The sequence below is a fragment of the Sturnira hondurensis genome, unplaced genomic scaffold (assembly GCF_014824575.4).
Source record: "Sturnira hondurensis isolate 20B ecotype Veracruz unplaced genomic scaffold, ASM1482457v3 Scaffold0016663, whole genome shotgun sequence".
Classification (NCBI taxonomy): Eukaryota; Metazoa; Chordata; class Mammalia; order Chiroptera; family Phyllostomidae; genus Sturnira; species Sturnira hondurensis.
The window spans coordinates 3,943,610-3,970,823 of NW_028089294.1; the positions used below are offsets into that span (position 1 = coordinate 3,943,610).

Here is a 27,214-nt window from a genome sequence, read left to right on the forward strand (position 1 = left end):
AGTACATAATAGTCGTTCCATAAAGAGTCACTATCAGGGTCTTTACGGTATCTCAACCAGGGGAACTGTGGCAGGAGCTTGGGGAGGAGGAAGGTGATGAAACTTAATGGTAATAACAATAGCCAGCTAATTCGTACTGAATACTTATCACCTCTAGGCACTGGGCAAGGTATGTGGCAAATATTATCTCACTTAACCTTCATAACAAAAACAAGGACAACAACAGACAAACCCATTTTTTTTCAAATAAAGAAACTGAGGCTCAAAGAGATAGCCAACTGTGCTCAGGGTCACACAGTGGGTAACCGGCAGCAACTAGGACCCATTCCCCACCTTGGACTCCGGAGTCCCAGTTCTTTCCTCTGGTGATAATCCACTGAGCTCTGGGGTGAGAGGTCCCAGTGACTTTTCAGTAGGAATCTTCACAATAGGATGCTCTCACACAGGAACTGGAGCGGGGCAGAGGGCAGGCTAGTGGTCTCCTGAGCGTGGAGCCCACTGTCGCCCCCCATCCTGGGCCACTTTGCTCAGTTCTCCACCCCCAGGTGCTGTATCCGTCTTTGCTCTCCTCTCTGGAACCACGCTCCATCTAGCCACAGGGCCTTTGCACCAGCTGCTCTGTTTTTAAAAGACATGTTAGTTGACATACAGTTTTATACTAGTTTCGGGTGCACAACATAGTGATTTGACATCTATATACCTTACAAAGTGGTCACCACAACAATTCTAGCAAACTAAAACTATGGAACACTTCACCAATCTGTACGTCATCCTTGCGCAGGGGCCATGCTAATCTCTACCGTCCCAATTTTAGTCTATGTGCTGCTGAGGCGAGCACCTAGCTGCTCCTTTTACTTGGAAAACTCGTTCGCTGGCCCTTTGCCTTGCTGTTGCTTGCCCTATGCCCTTCCTACTTCTTCAGAAGCTTCCCAGACCCGAAGGGAGGCCAGTGCTCCCGACAGGGCCTCTCTCAGTCCCTGCCCTTCCTCTTCACACCCCAGATTTCAGTTCGTGAGTATACTCTTTAAAGTGCTTAAAAATTTAAAGAAATCACAAGATTTTATTTATTCACTTTTAGAGAAAGGGAAAGGGAGAGAGAAAGAGAGGGAGAGAAACATCAATGTGTGGTTGCCTGTTACATGCCCACCCTGGGGACTTGGCCGGCAACCCAGGATTGTTCCCCGACTGGGAACTGAACCGTCAACCTTTTGGTTCACAGGCCGGCACTCAACCCACTGAGTTACACCAGCCAAAGCATACATGTTTCCTTTTTTAAAAAAAAGATTTTATGTATTTATTTATTTTTAGAGAGATGGGAAGGGAGGAAAGAAGAGAGGAAGAGAAACATCAATGTGTGGTTGCCTGTCACACGCCCCCTACCAGGGACTTGGCCTGCAACCCAGGTGTGTGCCCCGACTGGGAATGGAACCAGCAACCCTTTGGTTTTGTAGGCTGGCGCTCAGTCCACTGAGCCACCCCAGCCAGGGCGCATACGTGTTTTCTTATGTGGACATCATAGAGCATGCATCAGGCTGAGTAGGGGAAACACGACTCAGTCACGAAAACCAATGTGTCACTTTGGAAAATAGTATGGCAATCCTCAGGAAGTTCACCTATGGAGTGACCTGGCAATTCTAGGGATATAACTGATATAACATGAAAACATGCTTCCACGAAAGCTGTGTACCTTCACAGCAGCATCACTCAATAACTCCAGTGCCTTTCCGCTGATGAGTAAATACACATGTGGTATGTTCATACAATGGAGCATGATGCTGCCCCACGAAGGGATGAAGCCTGATTCAAGCTACATCATGCGTGAACCTTGGAAACACGGTGTACACTCCATGAAGGCAGGGATGGCATCTGTCAGCTCCTCTGTTACCCCTGTGCGGGCAGTTACTGGACCATCAGAGCTATCTGTGGGATGAATGAAGGGTCCCGCCAGTAGTCCCAGCATCCTGCTCATGGAATGTCTGGACTGAAGGCCAGGGCAGCGAGGGGGACCCGCCAGCAACTCAGAATCACACTACCTCTGGCCTCAGCAGTACATGCCTCCTGCCAGCAGCATCTCTGATTTCCATCTTCACAACATGTTGCCTTGGGAGTCTGGGCATCCTGGCACATTGGCCGGACCGGACCTGAATCTCCAGCAGTAGCCAGGCCAGAGAGAACAGCATCGCCACGTGCACCCCTTCTTTGCTCAGGGTTGCAGGAAAAGAAACAGTGGCTTCTCAGTGACCCACAGTCCCCTGTCAAGTGGGGCAAGGCTCAGCTGGCAGCCTCTCACTGCGGTCACCACAGGAGCGGTGGGGTTTGGTAAGACAAGGCGCTGGGCATGCATTTCAAAGCCTTTCCTCCGTCTGGTAGAAAGGGGTCACCGGCCACCCCACAGCCAGCCAGACCTCCTGCAGTTCAGTGGGGGGGTGGGGGGAGGTCACTGGGAATTCTGTGTTTCATCAAATATTGCTGGGCCAGGGAGTTTTATTTGAAAATAATTTTAATTAGCCGGAAACTAGGAGTTTAATAAATGGAAAACAGAGAACTTTCCAAGGCCACAGCTGGGAAACACTTGCTTTTTAAAAAATTCCGCCTGGCTTCCCAGGCCAGCTAAGCACCCCCCAACACAAGGGCCCGATTGCCAGAGGAATCCACAAGGAAAACAAAGCTTATTTTTAGAGAAATATTTTAAACTTGGTTTCAGCAAATTTAGGAGTTTTCTTGTCTGCCTCAAGTCTTTAATATCCTTCCTTCTATTTCAGAGTTGCCTCTCACCCGAAGGGCACAAGAACTCCTATCTGACAAGAGCTATTTCTGCACAGATGAAAATAAATGGGTCCCTTCCTCCTCCAACCAAGAATTAATTGTTTCTAAATATGTCCCTTTCGTCAGGCCCTGGAGGCCCGTCCTTGGCAGGTGTGCCCTGCAGTAAGGTGGGTCTGGGGTCCTTGCGGGCCGGGAGGCCTGCGTGCCATCCTCCCACTCAGCTAGGCTCTGCCCCGCCACCCTGCAGGAAGCGGATGACAGCCCGGCCATCACTTCCGGGTTTTGAAAGCAGTTTTTAACTTGAAAGAGGCCTGCTAAAGAGGGCTGCTTTCCTCTGTAGGTGTTGGTAACACCGCACCCCACACAGACACACTCGGACCCACGCGCGCACACACACACACACACACACACACACAGCCAGCCCCAAACATTACAGCAGCCCTGCCAGGTCCTCCCTCATACCCCACAGACCCACAGACCCACACACCACCCACACAGCATCCGCCACGCAGACACAGCCACCCACAGAAACAGGCACACCCGAACCTGCCCCCACCCCGGGCCCACACACACACCTACACCCAGAGAGCAAGAGACACCCTCAGACCCATATCCCCCAAACAGCAGCAGAGACACCCAAGCCCACATCCACACTCCCACAGGCACACGCTCAGCAACACACCCCCAGCAACACACCCCCAAATCCACAGATGTCCCCACGTGCCCACAGACTCCCACACCCCACACACATACCAATGGCCAAACAGATCCACAGGTCCACAGACAGCCCTGTCTCCCAGGGCTGTCCCCTGAGAGCAGCACAGATGGCCCCCTGAGCACCTGCGTGCACAGAGCAACACCCACGGACACATGCACACTCAACTAGACAGACAAGGACACAGGTGTACACACACACACACACACACACACACACACACACACACCTTTCCAGGTCTAGCACAAACCGACAGGGGAGGGTGGAGGAAGGCAGGTGTGGGCCCTGGAGGTGATGTGGCTTCCTGCAGCTCAGGCCTGTACCCGCCTCCTCCCCGCAGGGCTCCTCCTGGGCAGGCCTGTCCAGCTGCCAGGCCTTGGCTCCTCCCTGGCCCTCCCCTCTTTCCTCCCTCCCGCCTTGGCCTTGCCAGCGGCATGGAACTGGACCTGCCCTGGATGGCCACAGGACTGCCCGTCTCCTGCAGTGTGAACAAGAAAAAATAAACACAATTAAGTGAGGTAACAACAATGGAAAGTGCCTACAGGCCCCTGATGGAAGGTAAGCCCGGCCTCGGCTTAGCCTCTAGGGGCTGCGCTGGCTCCCACTAACTCACAAGGCCAAGGAAGGCACAGAGACCCAACTTCCGCTTTCAAAACAGTCACATCTGCCCTCACTCTTGTCACCACAAGCAAAACTGAAGAAGAGCAAGTGCCCGGGGACGGTTTCCTTCCAGGTTCAAATGTTCTCTAGTGGGGTTCCTTGCTGTACACATCCATCTTGGCGGGAGTCTTCTGAGGCCCCCCTACCCTGGAGGTAGAATTTAAAATCAAGCCTTCCTAGTGCTGGGCCAGACCTGCAGCCAGGAGCTATGCCTGTTGGTCCTAACTGTGTTGGGCCCTCCCAGGCCCAGCCCTTTCATCCGGGTCCCTGAGCTGCTGCAGACCTCACAATCCTCCATCTATTCCCATGGGCGGGTGCGGAGCTTTGGCCTTCTCAATAGTTTTTTTGTGTGGTTTTTTTTTTTCCTTTTATGCCCTCAGCAGTAGATTCAGACAGAATGAGTGGTGGAAAATATGTCCACGCATGCATCCCTTCTCTGAAATAATTTAGAAGGTGGTGCACACTAATTGGGTTGTTTAAAAATCACCTTACTTTTTCAAACAGTCTGTGGAAATGCCACACTGTTAGGACATTCTAAACCATCACATTCTGGGCTCATTTTCACAACTGACTGCAGAAAAATTTTATCTTGAGTGTAACCGAGCTTTAGAGCCAAGAGTCAGTTTTAGTTCCTCTCCCCAGCCTGTGATAGAAATCCTGGCTTGTCTTTACTTGCAATTTGTTACTTCTCCTTCCTTTAATTTATGTGAAAACTTTCCTGAGGGTGATCAAGTAATAGCTGAGTTTTGTTTGCTGTGAATTCCAGCCGCTGTGCAGACAATGACCCACATGCCCTCCATTGATCTGTGGCAAGAGGAAATTTCTGAATGACTCCCCCCAGCTTTCCACGCTCCACTGGGTCTAAAATACAAAAACATCAGAGCGTAGCAGTTGGGCTTGCAAACAAACCAATTTTGAAAAATAAATGTGGCTTACCCCAAAAAGAAGTCTGACATTCCAGCTGACCAAAAGTGCTTGTTTAAGAAAAGTAAGTTTGGGAATGAAGTGGAAACAGGGGCTTTGAAACTCAGCCTGGCCTAAATAGCACCACATTTTTTAGACTTCTCCTCATCGCACATTCTTCGTGGTGAGGAGGCCAGGGAGCCCGCAGGGTCCTCGCAGGCGAGCCCTCCTGGGCCTCGGGTTTCCCCTCCCCCACTGCGGAGGCCCTCGGCCAAGGGCCGGGCATCTGGGAGAACTTTGAAACTGTTCCTCATCCCCTTTGGCAGCGTGCGCCAAGCACCAAAACGTTCCAGCTAACACCAGTGCAATCATCGTTAACGTGAAACAGCTGCCTGAAGCCCGGTGGGGCCGGCGGACTGCTCCCCACCCCTACCAGCTCAGCTGTGAGACACCGGGAGCGGGGGTGCAAGGATTGGAGGATTGGTTGATAGAGCCCAGCTGCCGTAGATAAAACAAACTTGCTAAATCTCTTACCTACTTTGGAAAAAGTGTCTAAACTGTGAGTGGGTGGGTGGGTTGGTAGAGGGAGGAGGATGAAGAAAAAACATGATTTATGAACCTGCTTTTTACATTTTAAAAGTGATTGTAGGAAAAAACGCACTAAGGTTTTTTTGTTCAACTATGTTGGGAATCAGCAAACTGCTAGTTTTTTTTTCTTCTTTTTTCTAGAGACCTGGGTTGCATTTGCTTTCTGGCCTCTCGGTAGTCACAGGCGCTGTCTTTTGCATAAATAACATGTGCACTCACTCCCAGAGGAAGCTGAGCGCATAAACAAACGTTACCCAGATATAAGTGTAACCTGCTTAATCTGTCCCTCTCCCTCCTCTCTGGGCAAGGACACAACCAGGCTTTCCAAAGTCCAGGCAAATCCCAGGCCTAACCGGTCCCCCTACCCCCACCTCCAGTTTATGGCTTCAAGGACCTGCAGCCCACAGCTAGGCCAGACCCTCTTCCCTTCCCCACCCTAGCAGTTCTGTTCTCTAGACGTCCCAGCAAAAAATAAAAAATAAAAAATAAATCGGACCTTCAGCTGCCACTGCAGACACGTGACCCATTTGGTGACTCACAGGCGAGCCACACCCCTTCAGGCCTCTCAGCCAGGCCTTGCCACCAGCCAACACTGAGATGCATCTTATTACCAAGGGGAACAGCTAACTAATGCCCTTGACAGTCCAAATAATTACTTTTCAGCTGAAGAGCTTGCTATAAAATATGGAGGGGCTGGCTCTGCCAACTCTCTAAAGCAGAGCCCCCAACCCGAGGCCCAGGCCAGGTCTGATTAAAATGGGAAGCTGAATACTCCCTGAAAAAAAAAAAAAAAAGGTATTTGACACATGGATAATTTTTTCCCAAAATTTTTATTGGGGGAAACTACAAAACATTTACAGTACAATGTTTACAGTCACAATTTGTAGTGAACTGATTCCCCAAAATATATTACAACTCAAGTTGACTTATCTTGTTACATTCAAATATACTTCTGTTAAAGTAGTCCCGAGTACATACATACATACATACATAGTGCTCCAACTGTACCTACGTACATACAAACTAAAGCTACTGCTCACTCACCCACCGTTCAGGGAAGCATTCCTGCCTTTCTACATGGGGAAAAAATGTGTACAAGTTTTGGAAATTTTTTTTGTAATTAAACAAGGCATATTCATGTAATACATACTATTATTTTAGCACTAAGAGGTGACCTCTTCACTTTTATCTATATAAAAAAAGTGGTAAAAATCTTCTCCTTTTGTGCAGTTGAACCCATCCTACATTCAAATTCTCTCAAGCACTAATAGACAAAATACTTATTTGGTTGAGGAAGTTTTAAGGCTAGTTCTGGCCCTTCCAAGGCACTGGTGAGAGACTACCCCCCGTTATTGCTACATGTTTGTGTAAGCCAGTATGTCACAGTAGATCTGGTAGAATAAGCAAACAAAAACACTTTTCGCTAATTTATAAAGTTGGAATGAGAAAGCCTGATTGCAAGACATGTGGTCGCCTTTTCTTTAAAGTTGGATGGGCTGCAACCATTATACATTCTAAGAAAACACTTGAGATATTCCTTAAGCTACTTCCACAGCATGACGATAGATTTCTGTAAAGAAATCAGGCAATCTTTCAAAATTTACGTAAACAAGGAAAGAAATTAATGAAATAAATATTACAATCTCTTAAATTAAGATTTTTTTTACTCATTTACAATAAAATAACCATGTGAAGTTACAAAAGGCATATATTACTGTGAAAAGAACATACACTCCACATTTTGCCGATTAATAATGGCAATCATAATTTAACATAATAAAAGAATATATATCTATTGCTTTTCATCATACTTGATAAATACAGTATGAACAAAATTTTCAATGTATACTTTTCACAAGATAATAAATAAGTTAAATAGTTTTTTTTCATATTGAGTTGTGGTGCAGTGGTGCGAATCAACTCAAAACAGCTAAAAATTCAGCAGTTTTCACCAACAATGACAAACTAAGGTCTGCCCAGGGCTTCCAGAGAGGGCAGACGACATGGTTCTAAATTCAACACCCACTAAGTGGGGGCAAGGAGACCAGTGACCCAGTAGGGAACTTTGGAATGCAAGGTTTTTTCCAGACACACGGAACTCTGGGGGGAAAAAAAACAAAACAAACCCAAACAACAAACCTATGGAACCTACTATCAAGGCATATTCTTGGCAGAATATTCCATTTTAAAAGCTTCCAGGGTTCAGCAAGGTGCTGGTTTGGCTGGTGTGTTTCCACTGGTTTGAGGCAAACGACAATAAGGAACTTCTCTCGAGATAAGAGTTCCCACATCTGGACTGTAACTAATGCTTTTCAAGTGAAGATACGGAATGGTGGTCGGTAGCTGCTGGTGCTGGGCTGATTTTTCCTAAAGTCCCAAACTCATGAGACCTAAAGAAGTTTAGAAAGTTTGTTTTTTTGTTCTATTCGCATCACAACTGCCCAGTTGTGAATATTTTGTTCATCAATACAAAAAGTTCGTTGGCTTTTTATTTTTTTGCTCAACAAGAATCAAACTTCGTAATAATAATAAAAATAATAATAAAAAACAAAACAAGAGGAAACCGAAAAGGGAGGGGCGGGGCCCCTCCTGGCACACAAGTTCGAGTCCAAGTGCTCGGTCCAGCCTGCAGTCTGCTTGTGGCCTTTATCACCTCCCCAACTCCCTAGTATCATGGGCAAGATGGCAGGGGAACCCTCCAACACCCCCCAGAATCGGTCTTCCCTTCCTCCTCGTTGGCGCCCTCTTGCCTCAGTCATCGGAGATGGAGAGGCGGCTGAAGATCGGCAGGCGGCGGCTGGGGTCGAGGCTGGGGGACTCGGAGCCGCTGAGGCTGCCAGAGCTCAGGGAGCCACTCAAGTAGCTGTCGCGGTCAGACAGCGAGTCAGGAGGACTAGGGGGCGCGTCAAACACGGGTGACTCGGACAGGCGGCATGGCAGCTGGTAGTTGAAGGGTGGTGAGGGTGGCCCAGCGGCACTGGCAGGGAGGGGCGCGCTGGGTGGCGCCGGAGGCTGTGCGGGAGGCACCAGGCCCTGCTGCTGCTGGTTGCGGTAGTAGGCGGCAGCAGCCACCGCTGTGAAGTTGTGGGTCTGGATGGCGAGTGGCGTGATGAGGCTGCTCAGCTCTGGACCGAAGGCGAAGGCATTGTTGGCACACGAGGCAGACGAGCAGGCAGTGCATGGAGCACCAGGTGCCAGCAGGTCTTCTGCGCCCCCCGTGCCATACAGGATGGCGGCCGCTGCTGCTGCGGCAGCAGCCGCAGCGGAGGCACAACACGTCGGGGCACCGGAGGGCGTGGAGGCCACTGAGGCAGATGAGCAGGATGAAGCTGATGAGGAGCAGGACGAGGCGGAGGAGCAGGAGGGTGGTGGCGGCGTTCGCGATGTGGGGCTGTCGAGTAGCAGCGGCGACTCCAGGCCCCCAGGAGGCTGGTGGTGGCCCGACGGGAAGCCTGAAAAGCTGAGGCTGTGGTGCAACTTGGGCCGCGGCTCCCGAGGGAAGCCCAGGTGCAGCGCATCGCGCGCACTGAAAGTGCGCAGGTCCCCGGAGGCGCCCCCCGATGGCGAGGGCCTCCGCTCATCCGCGTTGTGGATGAAGTGGCAGCGCGGCCCATAGGGGCAGAAGCCGATGGTGTGGAAGGTGCGGCACAGCTCTGTCTTGTACTTGGGGTGGCGGGTCAGACTGCGCAGCTCGTGGAAGCCATGTGCGAACTGGCACTTCTCGCCGTACTTGCACGTGCCACTCTCCTCAAAGGGCCGGCACAGCTCAGTTTTGTAGCGAGTTGAATTGATCTGGGAGCCGCCACCCCCCTTCTGCTGCTGCTGCAGGTGCAGGAGGTGTTGGCTGCGCTCGCTGTTCTCGCTGAAAGAGCGATCCCGGAATTTGTTCTCCTTGTTCAGCAGGGCCGTGCCGCCGCCCCCCGACGGCTCCTTGAGGGTGCCGTAGGAGGCCGGGCTACCGGCCGCGGCATTGCTGCTGCAGCTGCTGCCGTTAGGCGCGCCCGGGAACTTGGGCGAGCAGCTGCCTGGGCTAGGCGCAGGGTGGGCGAGCGCGTGCAAATTGCTGGCCGAGTGCCGTCGGAGGAAGCCCGGGGTAAAGCCCGAACTTGGGGCGGCGGCCACAGGCGTCCCCACTGCCTTCTTGTCCAGCATGTTGTTCAGATTGAGGTTGGCCAGGGATTTCTCTGTCTGCTAAAAGGAGGGGGCGGGGAAGGGTTGAAAAAGAGTAAAGGAGGGAAGAGTTTGGGCAAGTTGCAGAGTAACTGCCAGTCTTCTGATTCTTTTTCCTTTTTTGCGGATTTCGACTCGCCGCCCCCCCCCCCCCCCCCCGCCTTCGCCCATACACGCGAAAAAAGAAAATCAAGTTCGCGTTGGTAGGAGCCGGATTCCCACTCCAGGCCGCGCTGGGTTTCGACACGTGATCCTCAGCCCGTGGGCCGCCGGCTTGGGCTGCGCAAACTCTGTCCGGGAAGCCCCGGGTAGCGTGGCCGAGGTCGGCCGGTTAGAAACTCAACAGCTACAGCCGCTCCCTCCAGCCCTTCCTCCCTCCCTGCTTCTCCCCGCCCACAAGACACAAGCAACAACCTCTACAAACTCCGGGATTTTTCCCCACCCCAAAAGTCAAGGTGGAGAGGGGTCCCCCCAAAAGCTGGGGGCAGAAGGCAAAGTCTGAAAACTCGAAGGGCTTCCTGCTTGTCTGCCTTCTCTCTCCTTGTTCCCCCGCGTACCTTGCACAAGAAGTCGATATCGTAGAAGGCGGACAGAAGTGTGGTCGACATGTTTCTGGATTCTGTAATGGTCGCAGTTGCAGGCAGGGAGGTCCGAAGGAACCCTCGGGGCAGGGCGGCCGAGCTCGAGCCACGACGAATAACGGGAGAGGGGCGGGGGAAGGACTGAAAGTTGGCTGGGGGCAAGAAAAGCGGGAGAGGGAAGCACAGTGGACTGGTTTGAGAGGTGCCCAAGGGTACGGCGTGGGGGGAAAGGAAAGAGAAGCAAAGAGCGCTTCTCCGCGCCTCGGGGTGCCCGGCCCGCCCCCCGCGCGGAACCGACGGCAGAACGCAAACTGCTGGAACTCGCTAGCCCGCGAGCTCGCGCACTATATAGAGCCCCGTAGCTCGGCAGCCGCCGGGGCGTGCCGGGGGAGGGGACAGAGCTCTTACCCTGCTGAGGTCTCCAGGCAACGCCGCCCGCCGGCTCGCGGCTGGCGGACGTCAGACACCTCCCTGGCTTCCTATTGGCCGCCGCCAATTTTTTTCCTCTGCGGGAGGGGGCGAAGAGGCCTCGGGGAGGGGCGGGCCACCGCAGTGCCCGGGGCGTCTTGGAGAGCTGGGCCCAGTTGGGTGCTGCTGGGTGGCGGCGGGAAGATAGGGCTCCCATTTTCTGGGGATGCACTGTTGGAAATCCCCAGCACGTTTAACGTGGACGGGGTTTTGCAGTCCTGGACGAGTCTGTCCCCGCCCGATCCTGCTAGGCGAAATTGCGGAGCTTTTATCTCCCATCCTGGGTTTTATGCTGGGCGCGGGAATTGCAAAATGCAAGCGTCCGCTCGGCCCCACTGGTTTGCAAAGGGTTCCGCGGCTGTAGGGCGGGTTGGGGTGGAAGCTCTGGGTCTGACTACAGCGGATGGAGGCTCTAACCCGACTGCACGTGGAGACACGGTGGGGGTGGGGGCGGCGATGCGCGAGGCTGCCGCGGCACTCTTGTAGGGAGGAGCCTGGGCTGGTTTCTCCGCCCCGCTCCCCGCCCAGGCTGCAGTAAACAGGGACTGAACTTCTGGGCCTGCGGGGTAGCGCTCAGAGTCTGAGGACAAGGCGCTGGCTTTGCTAATCACGTCACAAGACCTTGAGCCAGGGCCAAAGGCGCTGAGCTGCTTGGGGTGTCCCGGGCGGGGGAGTCTACAGGGCAGCCTGGAGGAAAGGACGGCAGAGATCAGCAATCATGGAGGCGACTTCCCGCCACCGCGTCCGTCTGCTGGTCAGTCCGGCCTTCCCCAGCCCTCGCAGAGGTTAGGGTGCAGCTGTCAGCCAGTTCCCCCGCTGTCCTCAGCCGCCTTGGCCAGGCGCGCCTTCAAAGCCCCTTCCCTCCCCGTGTTTGCTCCTTGTGGGCCGCAGGCTCTGGGCACTGAGGACTCAGATGATGAACTCGCGCCCCCCCTCCCCCGTCCCCCCCACCCCGCCGCCGTTTCCTCCTGCGAGCCCCACACCCCAGAATCTTGTGCTGGGAAATGCTCTGCCACGGGCACGCTCCGGGTATGGGGCAGACACACCCCCTAGCGCCCAGTAAAGCTAAAGCTGCTGACAGTCCCAACTCTTGGGCAGATAAAAAGTCTGGCGCGGGACACTTGTCACTCCCGGTCTGTAAGTATGTGGTCAAAAGGCTGGAGCCCGGCTCATGATTTTGCACACTGGGCAGCCTAGGCTTTTGCTGGGCCTAAGGTGGAAGATCCTGTAGTATCAGGGAAGGGACCTATAGGACCCAAGCCCCCTTCCAAAATTGATCTGATTTCTTATGTTTCATTGCCCTCATTTCCAGTAAGAGCTCATTTCCTCTGTTAATCTGGAAGGGAATGAGCTAGGTAGGCCTGGCAATCAGAACTGGACTCCTTAGAGTTCAGCTTGAATGCAGTACCCACTGCTGCACTCCGTCCACACCTGCCCAGGGAGCTGGAGTCGGGAGAGCTGCAAGGACTTTAGGATCAGAAATTTAGGGCTTGGAGTTCAGACCGCCCTTGCAAGCCATGTGATAAGTACTCTTTTGTACTTCGGTTTTCTGGTAAAACTAAGACAATTCCTGATTTACTCCTCACCTTTGTCAAGGTGCAAATGGGTTCTTAAAGGTGTATAAAAGATAAACAAGTGTGATCCATCTTATTTATTGAAACAAATTTACAAAGCATAAACTGAGGAAGCCAGGCCTATGGCCAGATGAGTAGAGGTCCACAGAATCATAAATGCAGAGCTAGGGGCACCAAATGTTGGACTCTAGGGAAGTGACCTCTTAGGACTGACCCAGCCTACTCTGGGCCCTAGACAGGGCTGGACTTGGGTGGCTGACACTCCCAGAATCCTGACTGTTCTGCTTTGTTCTTTGTTGAAATAACTCCCAACAACAATTTGAGGGTGGCACTGAAAGGAGGTATTCTACAACTTCTCTGGGAATCAGGAAAAGTGTGAGAGAGCCATTTCCCTAGCCAATGCTACTGGAGGCCAGCAACAGAAGTTAAGATACAGAACTGTGGTACCTCTGTCCCTGCTGCCCTCTCAGGCTGGCCATGGCCAGCCAAGGTCAAAACCTGGGGTAATTACGAGAGCACCCCCCCCCCCCAGCATGCTGGGTAGGATTCTGGAGGTGGCATTAGAAACGTGCTTTGGTACAGAGCACCTGCTGGTGTAAAACATTTTTATTGTGTGACTGTTCTTAGTTCATTTTAAATGGAGAAAAAATGGAATGCTGGGCTTTGCTGGGGTCAATGTCATGATACTCTACCATGGCTATCAGCACATTATGCCAACAATTCCCTAACTTCTCACCAGCCAAGTCTTCTCAGGGCAAAAGAAATAGGCTGACAACTTCCCGTCCAATGTGTATGGGCTATACAGGTGCCTAACCAGGAAGTTAATTCAGGATCATAAACCACCACCACCCCCCAAACAAAACAAAAAACACATTCAGGTTTTATACCTGAATGGTGTAAAACCACCCAGGAAATTTCCTGTTCTCTTTAGGACAAATCTTTGGACACAAAGTTAACTTTTCTCCAGGCCTCTTCCCATAGAGTCCTTTGTTTATACTTCCAATATGGCTGTGTTTTTAGTGTTGATGATTTTCTTTCAAAGAGCCATTATATCTGAAATATAACCCTTTCTGCAGCAGGAAATGATCATACCAAACTCTCCTGCAAACTGCCCCTTCAGACCCTCAAACATTGATAATATAATTCTAAGTGACTGCTTACCTGAGTATATAAAAGTATTTACAGATCCTAAAAGCTGGACCAAGTTTATATACTGTTCCTGAAATGGCTTATTCAGATGACCAGGAAGAAAAAGTAATGTGGCCTGACTGGTGTGGCTCAGTGGGTTGGGTGTCGTCCCACAAACCGAAAGGTTGCCATTTGGATTCCCAGTCAGGGCATGTGCCAGGTCCCAGGTCAGGGGCTTGTGTGAGAGGCAACCCACCAATGTTTCTTTGGCACATTGATATTTTTCTCCCTCTCTTTCTCCCTCCTTTCCCCTCCCTAAAAATAAGTAAATAAAACCTTTTAAAAATGAATGTGGATAAGGCTATGACCCATCCAAGGTATGAATTTCAATATAACTGCATGCGGGTTACACTTACTCTGAAACTACAATTTGAAAAAGGCAAGTCAACGGAGAAAACAGGACCAGCAGCAAAACGTGTGCAAGAGTGCCACCTGCTGGGTAACTGAGGAAGAGAGCGAGGCTTGGAAAGGCAGACAAGCCTCCAGATTCTAGATTAAATTACTGAAATGTATAAATGTGTTTCCTAGCATCCTGAGAAACGTCTTGTTATTGCCACTAAGAAAATGATAGTAAACAGTGTAGGCATCAAAAAAGACATCATTCATTCTGGATCTCCTTTCCCCAGGCTCCTTCTGACAGCCAAGGCTCTATGCTTTCACTGGGCGGCAAATTGGGTCTCCTAGCATCCATCAGCACAAACATTTTCTTGGGGGGTAGGAGCTCTCAATGGCTCTTTTAATAATTAGGATGGTATGTGTAAGTCACTCAGGACTCACATGCGGGCAATAAAAATGAAACTATTTGTATGAAGTTTATCCTTAACACTCAGGATCCTGCATTTGGAACATATTTCTGCTTTAGCTAAAATGAAATAAAATTTGGGATTCTGACCAAATGGGCTGTTTGCCAACAAATCCAGCTCCTACATTGAGCCAAAAAAAAAAAGTTGGGGGGGTGGAAATCGTGTGTCAAAACCCAACTCTGTGCAGTCAATTCATAGGAAACACAGGCTGGCGGTGGCTGGATGGCCGAGGTCCTGGGGGACGGACGGGAAAGACTAATTGAGACCCACAGGTGGCCCGCACCTGGAAACAGAGTGAATATTCAGTGTGGTAGCCTCACTTCCTACAGTAGCTGCAATAAACCAGGCTACCTGGACTGAGTGAACTGAAGAAAAACCCCTCTGTAAGAAAACTAGCTTCACAGAAGTCAGGGAGGTATGAAGGGGAAAAAAACCCCTGAATTTATGTTCAACACATTTCCTGAAGGTTTAATGGAGACTAGTCCATGCTCACCCCCAACCCCAAAGTCTTCTTTATTCAACAAGCCATTTCTGTTCCTGGAAGAGTCGACGGATTTGCTTCTGCCGGAGCATTCGAAGCACTGAGAATAAGGGTGTCCTCCCCTTCTTTTCCTTCCAGAAAGGCCAGCAGCCTCAGGCAAGCCAAAGTCCTTTCCTCCTGAATGCGCAATCTCGTGAACTCCACTGTCTTCAAAAACTCAGTGGAGGGTGGCAGCCCTTCCAAGAGCTGGGAAAGGAGGTGGCGCTGCTCTGACGCTGTCCTTTGAAGATGGCGGAGCTGGTCAGGGCTGAGGGGACTCGAGCTGCACTTGGAGAGGAGGTGAGAGAGGTGCTTGTAGAGGTATTTTACAAAGATCAGGGTCTCGGCCCAAAAGTTGACTTCTGCTTTTTCAAACAGGTAGTCGTCTTCTACCTAAATCAAATGAAAAGGCCGAAAGTCAGTCTTCCAGGGGGTGTTCGCAAGCCCTGGTCCAGGGCAGAGTCCTATCAGACGCAGAAGAGGTGTGTCCCCTCCCCCACCAGAGAGAGGGCCCATTCTCGCCTGTCAACACCAGCGGATACAAACCACTTGCAGTCTTGAAGGGCACCTTCTATTTTCACTTGTTGTGCTTCTCGACTGGAGAGGAATTTTTTTCTCTAGACTTAACATGACCTTTGATAAAGATGTGTTTGTGGTTCTAAGCCAGGATATTTTGGGGGCCTGGTGCTGAAAAGGGGACCTCAACATGGCAGTGGGCCCTGTACCTAAAAGGTACATCTAGAAATCAGCAAGGAGGGAGGAAGGGAACTCTCGGCAGCAGAACAAACGGCAGATTACCACACTCGAGACACTAACTAGTTTTTGAGTATGACATCAAATTTCTACAACGTTGGGTATTTGCAAGGTCATTGTATCACAGACACTTCATCTTGTTTCTGAATTTCCCATAAACTGGTTGCTTTCTGAACTCCCAGCCTGCTGGTGACGCCAAGAAAGGCATCTGAGTCAGACACTGGTGGATATGAACCGAAGTTCTTGAGATGCCTTTGCTGCTTGTCTTAGCCCTTGGTTTTCCTAGACGTTGACTAGTCTCTCACCAGGAGGGGCTAACAGTTTTCTTCGAGCAGCAAATACCTTGGAAGGGCCCTGATTCTCTGGAAATGTTTCACTTCCAGATGTAACCCTGGGGAGCCCCTGACTCCTCCAATGTTGACTAGTAAGGGTTCTCCGCAATTCACCTCTCAACTTCCGAGGAGCCTCTTTCAAAGTCCTCTCTCCACATAGACCAGAACCCCAAAAGCCAGCACGACACCCAGCAGCACCCAGCAGGCTGCCATGGTCATCTGGAGAGTTTCCCAACCGGCTATTGCTCTGGGCATCCAGAAGCACTGTTTCTGCGGGCACTTCAGGCCCGAGGAAGCCTGACAGGTGCGGCATCCAGCGGGTTTAGGGCACTCCAACCTCATCTCCACCGCCCTGAGACCCTAGGACTACCTGATGCTCGCTCTCCACACAGACCGGGAGGTCACCACTGTCTTCCAACAGCCACCCCAGCAGGACTGGGAGCCCAGAGGCCAGCTGGTCCCACTGCTGGAGCAGGTCACACAGCACAACCAGGGCCAGATCCAAGGCGATGGAGGCATCCACCTGGCAGAAGGCAAATTCTGTGGAAACGAGAGAGAGGTGAGAGATGAATGCACTGCTCGGGGCCAACCCGGAAGGCTCCGTAGGACTCTGGTGAAACCACTGGCGAGATAGGCCCACTAAGAATCATTAACCCACTCTGAGTTCTGCTGTCCACACAGCAAGAGTCATGGCCTGAAGCGCATCACTGCTGTGCTGCCCCTCACAGTGCGGACAGAAGCAACCCCACCTGCAGGACTAGACATTCGAGCTGTCTAGTGTGGTTGGAAGGCTATCAGGAAGGCTTCCCACCCAGCGTCTCCTCTGTAGCCCTGCCACCATGCCCAAATCCCATTGGCCTGTCCCTTCCTCCAACTGCAGATGCCATTGGGTACATAACACATAGAATCTCTAACACCCTAAAGCAGGGCATCAGCGAACTTGTTCTTAAAGGGCCAGGGAATAAATAATTTAGACTGTCACAACTACTCAGCTCTGTTGAAATTAGCCATAGACAATAGGCAAACAAATGGTTGTGGCTGTGTTCCAATAAAACTTTATTTGTGTCCCAATAAAATTTGAATTTCACCTAATTTTCATATCACAAAATATCCTTCTTTTGATCCACCCCCCCACAGTCTAGAAATGTAAAAACCGCTACGCTGTGGTTCACATGCTGTACAATAGGTGGTGGGCTGCAACTGGCTTAGATTTCGTTGCCCTCTGCTTAGAGTGGATTTGTATTTCAGACGCTCATCTTCCTAACTGGCTGGGTGAAGGGTGCTGAGAGAGGAAGTGGGCGCCTTGGGGAAACCAGTGCTTACTTCACCATTTTGCTGGAGACAGTCCTACATATGGGTTTGAAGGGAGGTGCAGGGTGTCGACACTTCCCCCAGCACCCTACACCTCCCACCCCCAGCCTGGAGGAGGTCTGAAACGGGCCTGGAATCCCACCACCAGACAATGAACTTCTGTGAATCCATCGTGCACCAGTCCTGTCTTTCAGTAACCTGCCTTGTCTTTTCCAAACCCACATTTCCAATGCCAGCCCACAGACCTGTCCCTGACCACTGGGCCCCCAAAGACGCATGCTCAGCACACAGGGAGAAGGCTCAGCATCTAGAACAGAAGGCTGCGTTCCCCATGGTGTTGAGCCAGGCTTAGCTCATTATGAAGGCCCGTTAGGAGCTAGGGCCCAACCACCCTTACTTCACAGATGAGGAATCCAGGGCTCGCACAGGTTAATACACTGTGTACAGTCACAGAGCGTTAAGCGGCTATAAAGAAACCGAAATCGACAGGTTTCAAGGTGCACGCAGAGCAGGATTTGGAGAATTAGCATGGCATTCCAGAGATCTCGCCATCCTTACGAGAAGGTGAGCAGGGTTGGCGACCTCTAGCAGAGCCAGGATTACAGGAGCGCATAGGGCAGAGCCTTGACTTGGGAAGCAGCCCAAGGACCCATGTTACCACATTTGGAGTCCACATCAACCCCCAGGACACCTGCTCCTTAGTTCCCCTGTTCTCCATGCTGCTGGTCTGCAGTCTGGAACCAGGATTTAACCAGGAAAGAAAAAGGAATGCATTTTCTTTTTTTTCTTTCTTTCTTTAGAGAGAGAAGAAGGGAGGGTTAGAGAGAGGGAGAGAAACATTGACTGGTGACCTCTTATACACGCCCCAACTGGGGACTGAACCTGCAACCTAGGCACGTGTCCTGACTGGGAATCGAACCCACAACCCTTCGGTTTATGGGACAATGCTCCAACTGGGTCACACCAGCCATGGCTGAAGGTGCATTTTGGCTGTAGGTCTGAGCCAGGTGTTGGTCCAGCCTTCACTATATGGGAAGGAGGTGGAATTAATTGGCTTCTTTCAAACCTCGAAGAATTAAACATACACATGAAGACCAGTATAGGATTAAACATATAGCAGATACTCAAATCACGCCAGTTTATGGCTCTGGAGATCAAGAAATCTTCCCTTTACCCCACTTACTTTAGTTTGAACACTAACATAGGAATTGCCACAAAGAAAGCATTCAATAAATGGTTAACTAGCATTACTGTTGATAATAAACACTTTCCTTCGATTGAACCCTAATTGCTCCCACCACCAGGAGGGAAGTATCGCTATTAAACAAATGGGGAAGCTATGCTCATAGAGGTTGGGTAAACAGGTCCAAGTTCACACAGTCAGTAGTGGTGGCATTAGGCCAAGCTGACCTCAGTGCACAGGCTGTCTCTACCCTGCAGAGAGGCAATGGAGAAACTCTCCCAGCACTCCATGGAGATGAAGAAGTCGGACTTGGTTTTATCACTTTCAGGCATTAAAAAAGCTCCCAGCTGAGGGCCGTATTTCGAAGAAAGGTAAAAGCTGTAAGCCCTCAGTATTGTGGCACCAGCAGCAGGTCTGCTTATCTCGAAGCCTTTGTAAACGATCTGCCCTCTGATTCACCCCCTTCTCCCCACCCTTCTGTGTTATTGTCTCCTTAAGGCAAGGACTGAAAGCCCCACGGGGAAGAAAAAATTTTCCTGTACCAGCAAATTCAGTGCCTGCAGCTCAGGGAACACTCCTGTTGGGTCCGTCAAAGGCACATGGAGCGGACCAGAGATGCCACCAGGAAGGCCAGACTGCCACACGCTCAGGATGTGGTAGGAGAGTGTTGGGAACGACAGAGGCACAAGAGGAGCACGGGCGCGCTGGCCACAGGTGGATCCAGGTAGGTGTATAACTGCCCAAATGCTGACCCTGAGAGACGAGGGGGAAAGCGGGAGGACTGCTGAGCTGGGGTGGGAGCACGATGTGTTGTTTAGACCATCTGCTTGAGGGGCCAGATGCACCCCCCATGTTCCTTCTTTTTACTGCCTTGTCCTGGGCTCAGCACAGCCAGAATGGTGCACGTCTCTACCTCCAGATGCCTTGNCAAGAGGAGCACGGGCGCGCTGGCCACAGGTGGATCCAGGTAGGTGTATAACTGCCCAAATGCTGACCCCGAGAGACGAGGGGGAAAGCGGGAGGACAGCTGAGCTGGGGTGGGAGCACGATGTGTTGTTTAGACCATCTGCTTGAGGGGCCAGATGCACCCCCCATGTTCCTTCTTTTTACTGCCTTGTCCTGGGCTCAGCACAGCCAGAATGGTGCACGTCTCTACCTCCAGATGCCTTGTGAAGGGGAGGCCAACGCGTAGGAAGAGGGAATTTTTACCTAAAGACAAAGGCCAGCCAGACTCTCTGAGGCTTGCTGGTCCATCAGAGAAGTAAGACTGCAGGTGACCAACCAATGAGTATGTCTGGAAAACGTGGTGTGTGCCTGAACAGCCAAACAGTTGGGAAAAATATAACAAAACTGGAGGACTCACACATGCTGACTTCAAAACTCACAACAAAACTTAACAACAAAGGTATCAAGACAGTGCGGCAGGGCCTAAGGACAGAGACACACAGACCAGCGGGATGAACTGGGTGTCCGGAACGAGCCCTCACACTGAGAGCCGAGGAGTGTCTGACCAGGGTGCCAAACCTTTAACTGGGGGCGGGACGGGTAAAGAACCGTGGGAGCCGGGACAGCTGGGTGTCCACATGCGAAGACTGAAACTGGACCCCCACCTCACACCACACACAAAAATTAACCCAAAATGTATCAAAGACTGAAATTTAAGAGCTGAAACTATAAAAGTCATAGACAAGAACAGAAGGAAAGCACTGTGATTTTGTATTAGGCAATGGTTTCTTAAAATGACATCAAAAGCACAAATAACAAAAGGAAAGTTAGACTTCATCAAGATTGAAAACTTTTATGTTTCAAAGAATACCATTAAGAAAGTGAAGAGACAACTCACAGAACTGGAGGAAATATCTGCAAATCCTGTACTTGACAGGGGACTTGGCTCTAGAATATGTAAAGAACTCTTAAAGTCCAATGAGAAAACCCAATTAAAACATGGGCAAGGGATCTTAATAGGTGTTTCTCCACAGAAGATATACAAATGGACAATTAAGCACACGAAAAGATGCTTAGTTAGTATCAGTAACCATCAGGAAAATGCAAATCAAAACCACAGTAAAATACTAAATCCACTGGGAACTATAATAAAAAAGCCAGGTAGTAAGTTTTGGTGAAGATGTGCAGAAACGAATTCTCATACACTGTAGGCAGGAATGTAAAGTGGAAAACAGTCTCTAAGCGTCCCCCCACTCTCAGGCATCCAGCTAAGACCTAAGTCCACACCAAAACTTGCACGAGTGCTCAGGGCAGCATTGTTCATCACCGCCAGTAAGTGGAAACACCAAAAGCATCCATTAACCAATGAATGGGTAACTGAGACGTGGTGTAGCCAGACAATGGAATATTACTCGGACACAAAGGAAAGAAGTACTGGTACCTGCGACAGTACAAATGAGCCCTGAAAACATTATGCTAAGTGAAAGAAAGAAGCCAGATTCAACAGACCACATGTTGTATAATTCCACTTCCAAGAAATGTCCAGAAGAGGCGAATCATAGACAGAAAGATTAGTGGCCGCCGGGGGTGGGAGGGTAGGGAGAGGAGGAAGGACTGCTGACAGACACTGTGTTTCACTGGGGGTTGATGGAAATGCTCTGGAATCAGATAGTGGCGATGGCTACACAACCATACGAATATGCTAACATGTGTACATCTGTGCACTCGAATGTGGCGTATTTTATGGTATGTGAATTAGAGCTGGGCTGGGGCGTGGGGAGGACAGAAAGCTGAGAAAACGGCCTCCTGAAGATTTCATGTCAAGTCCTGGAACCTGTGAAGGTTACCTTACTTGGAAAAAGGCTCTTTGCAGGTGCGATTCAACCATCAAGTTTGTGGTGGTTTGTTACAGCGGCCACAGGAAACTAACAGAGGTGAAAGGAAGGGTAAAGGGCGCGGGATTCCTTTTCAGAGCGATGGAAATGTCCTAAAACTGTGTTGATGGTTGCATAACTCTATGAATACGCTAAAAAACACTGAATCGTACTTTTTAAGGGGGCGACTTGCACAGTATGTACATGCTGTATTTCAGTAAAGCTGTTACAATTTTTAAAAACTCACTATGTGCCCAGGTTAGTTCCAGTCGCTGGGAGGAAGCCGGGCCACAGTCCCGCCTTGGAAGAGCTCGAATTCTACTTGAGGAGCCCGGGCAAATGCCTCAAGCCCTCAGGCTTGCTTGTGGGGCCCAGGCCTCCGGTGTTGGAGGGCTCTGCGGGGCCAGCAGGTTGTCAGGAGGTGGAGAGGGGCCCCAGGAAGCTTCCTGGAGGAGCTGCGCTGCCTGGCCTGGCCCCAGATAGTTGGGGCATAGGTGCNACTTTTTAAGGGGGCGACTTGCACAGTATGTACATGCTGTATTTCAGTAAAGCTGTTACAATTTTTAAAAACCCACTATGTGCCCAGGTTAGTTCCAGTTGCTGGGAGGAAGCCGGGCCACAGTCCCGCCTTGGAAGAGCTCGAATTCTACTTGAGGAGCCCGGGCAAATGCCTCAAGCCCTCAGACTTGCTTGTGGGGCCCAGGCCTCCGGTGTTGGAGGGCTCTGCGGGGCCAGCAGGTTGTCAGGAGGTGGAGAGGGGCCCCAGGAAGCTTCCTGGAGGAGCTGCGCTGCCTGGCCTGGCCCCAGATAGTTGGGGCATAGGTGCCGATGGCCCTCTATGGGGCCCGTTCTGTGCTAAGGCTTGTGGGAATGCAAGATGAGTAGCTGACACATCCTGTCCTCAGGAAGCTGGTGGCCTAGGTGGGAAGAAAGGCTTACGCCTGGGCAGCAGCGAGGCCATCAGGCACTCAGTGGAGTGGTCCAGAGCCCCAGCTGCAGGAGCCAGGGGTGGAAAAGGGCAGTGAGGAGAAGTGAATCACCTTGGGGACTGGACTGCCTGCTGGCTACCCAGCTAAAGCAAGAGTGGAAATACGCGAGGCCCCTCTGGGGGAGCTTCAGATGGGCACGGTCTGCGGGTATGTCTATGGTAGGCCTATAGAGGGGCATTAGCATTCAGTCATTTGGAAGCAAGTTGGAAAGCCAACAAATGAGCATTTAGAACTGATTAAGCCTGTGCGTTCCATGCCGGTGAATGGATAAGTCACTCAGATTGGATGGGAGAGGAGCAGACAAGAGGCTTCGGGGCTGCTGCAGGGCTTCCTCTTGCTGCTGCCCGGGCCATGCCGGAGCTCGCCTGTGAGGGCAGGTTCCAGGCTGGCAGATACTCTCCCTTGCTCCCCTGCATGTCTTCTTTCCCACCTGGGTGACGCGGCCCACCGTGGGGCGGGGGGCTGAAGACCCAGGCTTTCCTACAAGTCCCAGCCTCTGTCTCCCCACTAAGAGAAGTAGTCATTCATTTCTAGGCAAGCAGATGGGCAAGTCACAGGCTCTGAGGTCATTTTTAACTTTACTGATGAAAAGGTAAATGCTAACATTGATTTTTTGGTCCATGTTGGCCAACTTTGAAAACCAATGCACAGAATGGATTAGCAGCCCACAGTCTGATTCTAAAGTATCATGGGGGGAGACACCTTCCAGGCTGAGGCCATTGGTCAAGTCTCTTTCCTAGTCCTTTCCTAGAGAGGTCAAGTCGGCACAGTGAAAGCTGAGTAAATGGCGATGGGCTGACTTATCCTGTCCTGAGCTCAGGAGAATTAGGCATCTGTGGAAAGTCCCTCACACCTGCCACCCACCCAACTCTCTATCCACCTGCCCACCCATTCACCCAGCAAATCAAGTTTTATCTTCCCGCCAGCATTTATCGGTCACCGCTGTGCGGGGCCCACTGGGAGAAATGGGGAAAATCCCAGCCCCTTTCTTCAGGGAGCAGATAGTTTCGTGAGAGGCAAGCCGACACACATGGAGTGTCAGGAATCAGTCCAACATGGTGTCTGACAGGGACTAATTACTCCCCCAGCAGCAGTAATGAAAGGACAGAAAGGGGGGAAAATGTGGAGTGGGAGGAGGGAGTGCTTCATGGAGGGGAACCAGGGCAGTCAGGGAGTCAGAAGCCATACACAGCTGCGACCGAAGGGAGGTGACATCAGCCCTGACCATTGAAGAGGGTGTTTGGAGGGGAGTAAGAGGGGAAGACGGAGGGGCAGATGGGCTGGAGCAGGCTCGGGGAGGCAAAGGCAGTGTGTGATTGTGCTGCCTTCTTATAAGTGAAAATATTTACAGGTTTCACTACGACTTTCCAGAAAATGCCATCATTTCCACTCTTCTCCACAGACTTCCTCACTTCCCTTAGCTGGGCAAGAGCCTGTATTTTAATTAGTCACGAGAAACAAGTGTGGAGCTGAAGCCTGGTTCAGCTGCCGACTGCCAATGAACTCCCCCAGAGCCCAGGGCTCTCTGCTCGCTCTTCTCTTCGGGGCCATCGGAGCCAGGGCCCAGAGGTGGGGTTCCAGGTGTGGCGATCTGGAAGAGCACTTCCAGGCTATAGCATCAACGGTCATCATCTCAGCCTTTACCACTCAAGGTGACCTCTCCCTGCAACCAGTGGCCCAAAGGTCAGTGTCCCAGTGAGTGGAAAGGGGTGGCACCTCTAGCTTTGAAGAACCAGCAAGAAGCCTGTGTGGGGAGCCATGGGTATTTGTGGTGTTAGTCTTTCTTCTTCATCTGAATATCCAAACAATCTTCTCAAAGGAGAAACGAATGTGCCAGTCAGTGCTCCCAACGGCACAGCAACCCCAACACGCACTGCACTAAGTGCCGGCGCTGCACCCACTCACTGAGCCTGCTGCCCACCCACTCACCGCTCCAGGTCACTGTCCTTGGACTTCAGCCAGCCCCACTCCCATCCTGGCTGGGCTTTTAAGTCTGGAGGGGATTCAGACCTCACGTGGCCCAGATAGATCCCTTTCCTCCTGCTTCTCTCTGTTCCAAAGACAGCACATGTGGAAGCAGCACCCCACCGATACACGCAGCTCTGGGGCTCTGAGGCCCCCAGAGACCCACCAGAAGCAGCTGGACAGAGGTGCAAAGGGACTGTTCAGTCTTCACACAGGTTTGCAACAGCTCACGTGTTTTTTTTTTTTTGAAAAATCAGGAGGTTTCTTGTAAAACTCCAAATCTCTACTATCTTTTGAACATTCAGAAAATTAGAACCTGGTGTCTCTGGGTCTGCATTTTAGTGTGCTAACAGGTGGCCACACCCTACCGAGGTGCCTGTGCATCTAACTGGGGACTACCCCACCACCTCCCACCTCACCCCTGCAGGCAGTGTGAGTCTGTGACCCCACATGGGGGTGCTGGGGAAGACTCCTGTCCTAGCACCCCAAGTCGGCCCCTTGCCTTTGCTGACCAGACACTGAGACTCCTGGCCGAAGCTCTCCTCTCATCAGTCTCCCCACGGCTCCCTGGGCCTGCCCTTATGGCTTTGATTTACTCACCATTCCCCTGACCTTCCTCCTCACCTAGACTTAGCCAGACCTACTTGTGCCTCAGGACCTGACCCAGGTCCTGTGGTCGGGATTTCTCCAGCCCACTAGGACCTTTCTCTGCTCACAGCTGCAGGGCACTCAACACTGTGTTTACCGATGGCGGGGGAGGGCATTCTGTGGCCTTCCCAGCATCACCGCACTGCTACACCAGGCACATGGCAGATACCACCCACTGGGCCCTTGCTTAGGGGCTTGTGCTAAGCAATTGACTTAGGACTCACGTTTTCCCAATGGGAAAACTCCAAGATGACAAGAAGCAGGTCACATAAGTAGACAGAATGACTGTTGCCATTTCACATTCAAGGTTACTAAGGTATAGAGAAGCAACTCATTCGTGAGCACTCCCACAGGTTGTTAAGGGGGAGGGCCAGATACAAACCCATACCGGGCATGGGGAGTTTCAGGTTCACGTGTTCCTTCATCCCGGGCAACTGAGTTTCTTTCTCACTCGATTCTCCCCCGACCTTCGTCCAGTACTTTCCAGTACTTTCCAGTGGCCCCAAGTCCTCTCAGCGCCCTATCCTTTCCCCACCTGCACCACGACCGCCTTCCTTCTGATTGCCAGCATCTCCTGCTTCCTGAGTTTAATTCCCTTGGCCTCTTTCAAGATCTAGTAGAACGAGATCAATGTGTCTTGGCGAGTGGGAACGGGGTGGTACCCACCCACTAATCCTGGTCACAGCAGACCCGGGCGAATGCCCATCCAGGAAAGGCTCTAGTTCCTCAAAAAGTTAAACACAGAGCTACCATATGATGCAGCAGTGCCACTCCCAGGTATATGAGACCACGTCCACGGAGAAAAGCTTGCACACGAGTGTTCACAGCAGCACTCCCCAACAGCCAAAAGGTGGAAACCACCCCAGTGTCCATCAGCGGATGACTGCACAAACGAAACGTGGTGCGTCCACACGACAGAATTACTCAGGCAGAAGAAGAAACGAAGTGCCGACATGTGCTACGACGTGGCGGGACCACGTGCACATACCTAGTAAAAAGCCAGGCACGGAGGTCGTGTACTATGTGATTCATTTACATGAACTCTCCAGAGCGGGGAGACTCGTGGCGGCAGACAGCAGACCAGGGGCTGCCAGGGGCTGGGAGGGAACGGGAGAGGGGGTGGCTGCTGGATGATCACGGGGGCTCTGTGTGTGTGTGACTGTGTGCGGTGCCAAAAATGCCCCGAAACTAGATAGTGACGGTTGCGTAACACTATAAATGTACTAAATGCCACCGAAGTGTATACTTTAAAATGGTAGATGAATTTTACCTCAATGCAGATAAAAAATACAGAAAAGAAAGGACCTGCTTGGGGTGCAGTCAGAGAGTGTGCCAAGAACAGAGCATGATGGGAAATTCAATTCTGCGGCTCTGAGGCTTTAAAGAAAAGGAGGTGGGTAAGAGAGTGCCTCTTCAGAAAGTATGGGTAAGCAGGGGTGAGGGGGGTGGAGAGAGGAAGGTGTGCATGGGGCTAGCCCTCCCTCCCCTCTGCTGGGATTGGGCTCACACAGGGACGGGAAGTTTAGGACTTGGAGGATTAGAAAGGTTACAAGCTTTAGGAGGGCGGTCTTAACCACCACTGAGGAGGGGACCCTTGCTTTCCTGTACCTCATCACATTCAGTAACAAAACAGACATTTTACATCTAAAAGCACCTGCAAGGTAAGACTCATGTAAGTGGATCTCGTGAAACAGAATTTTATGCAAAGAGTGGAGATCAGATCACAATGCTGCAAGGAGAAATCTCTTTACCCAAATTACACAGACCCACTCGCCTGGTTTCTATTTCATTGCCTGAGTCTGTTTTATAGTTGTGCTTTTTCATGAAAGCTTTTAAAGAAGGCTATTCCCTGACGTCATGCAAAAAAAATGTCCGAACACAATTACATTACAGAGCAGTGCTTTTGGAAGAGAACGCAGCCAGGAAGCTTGCTGGTATCCTGTTTCCTTTCCTTTAAAGCCATTCATCTGCTCTCTAAAAGCAGAAGCCCCCAACTCCAGCTCTCCAGGTCCCTCTCTCTGGGAAATGCACACAGAACTGTGTCCCCCTCCCGGGGACACAGAGGGGTGGGGGGCCGTCAGGGAGTGGCGTCCAGCCGGGGCACGCCCGGCACTGGTGCACCGTCCTGAGCCAGCTTGTCTAACGTCGCACATCCTACAATCCAGGTGAGGACACAGCCAGTGTCCTTCCACTGGCTTTCTCTGGAACCTACTCTCAAATCTCCCTTCCACTTCCTCCCCCATCCTCATGCCTTATTCAGACTTGTCCCCCACTGCCC

The 27,214-nt window shown here is 51.3% G+C and overlaps 2 protein-coding genes, 2 long non-coding RNA genes and 1 other non-coding gene across 11 annotated transcripts in view; 2 read left to right on the top strand and 3 right to left on the bottom strand.

The window, feature by feature from the left end:
• Positions 1 to 736: 736 nt before the first annotated feature.
• LOC119001498 (U6 spliceosomal RNA) lies at positions 737 to 838 on the bottom strand. Its single transcript, XR_005069586.1, has one exon. It is a non-coding gene; the product is annotated as a U6 spliceosomal RNA (small nuclear RNA).
• A 5,607-nt stretch (positions 839 to 6,445) lies between these two features.
• ZFP36L2 (ZFP36 like 2 zinc finger CCCH-type) lies at positions 6,446 to 10,740 on the bottom strand. 2 transcript variants are annotated; one of them, XM_037066496.1, is made up of 2 exons: positions 10,360 to 10,740; positions 6,446 to 9,820 (listed from the first exon to the last, which is right to left on the bottom strand). In XM_037066496.1, the coding sequence occupies exons 1-2, from the start codon at positions 10,408 to 10,410 to the stop codon at positions 8,384 to 8,386; spliced, it is 1,488 nt and encodes a 495-aa protein (XP_036922391.1). In that variant the 5' UTR covers positions 10,411 to 10,740; the 3' UTR covers positions 6,446 to 8,383. The 2 variants fall into 2 exon arrangements, with proteins under 2 accessions (XP_036922391.1, XP_036922390.1); XM_037066495.1 differs by having other exon boundaries at positions 6,446 to 9,823; positions 10,360 to 10,739.
• Positions 10,741 to 11,249: 509 nt separating this feature from the next.
• LOC119001221 (uncharacterized) lies at positions 11,250 to 25,950 on the top strand. Of its 3 annotated transcripts, none has more exons than XR_005069519.1 (3): positions 11,250 to 11,605; positions 19,014 to 19,239; positions 23,675 to 25,950. It is a non-coding gene; the product is annotated as an uncharacterized LOC119001221 (long non-coding RNA). The 3 variants fall into 3 exon arrangements; XR_005069518.1 differs by lacking the exon at positions 11,250 to 11,605 and adding an exon at positions 18,609 to 18,895; XR_005069517.1 differs by lacking the exon at positions 11,250 to 11,605 and having other exon boundaries at positions 18,906 to 19,239.
• The window catches only part of THADA (THADA armadillo repeat containing), a 293,763-nt gene continuing 279,036 nt past the window's right edge, over positions 12,488 to 27,214 (bottom strand). For 3 of the 4 annotated variants that reach the window (XM_037066489.1, XM_037066492.1, XM_037066493.1), the window contains 2 exons: positions 16,392 to 16,568; positions 12,488 to 15,329 (listed from right to left, as the gene is read on the bottom strand). In XM_037066489.1, the coding sequence (XP_036922384.1) occupies positions 14,934 to 15,329; positions 16,392 to 16,568 (573 nt within the window). In that variant the 3' untranslated portion in view covers positions 12,488 to 14,933. The remainder of the gene's footprint in view (positions 15,330 to 16,391; positions 16,569 to 27,214) is intronic. The other variant, XM_037066490.1, reaches the window with a different exon arrangement.
• Positions 19,444 to 20,367, top strand: LOC119001222 (uncharacterized). Its single transcript, XR_005069520.1, has 2 exons — positions 19,444 to 19,486; positions 19,645 to 20,367. It is a non-coding gene; the product is annotated as an uncharacterized LOC119001222 (long non-coding RNA).

Excerpts from the sequence above, each read along its gene's own strand:
- ZFP36L2 (XM_037066495.1), bottom strand. The coding sequence starts at position 10,410 with ATGTCGACCACACTTCTGTCCGCCTTCTACGATATCGACTTCTTGTGC. Across the intron at positions 9,824-10,359 it reads ATATCGACTTCTTGTGCAAG|CAGACAGAGAAATCCCTGGC; the intron begins GTACGCGGGGGA and ends CCCTCCTTTTAG.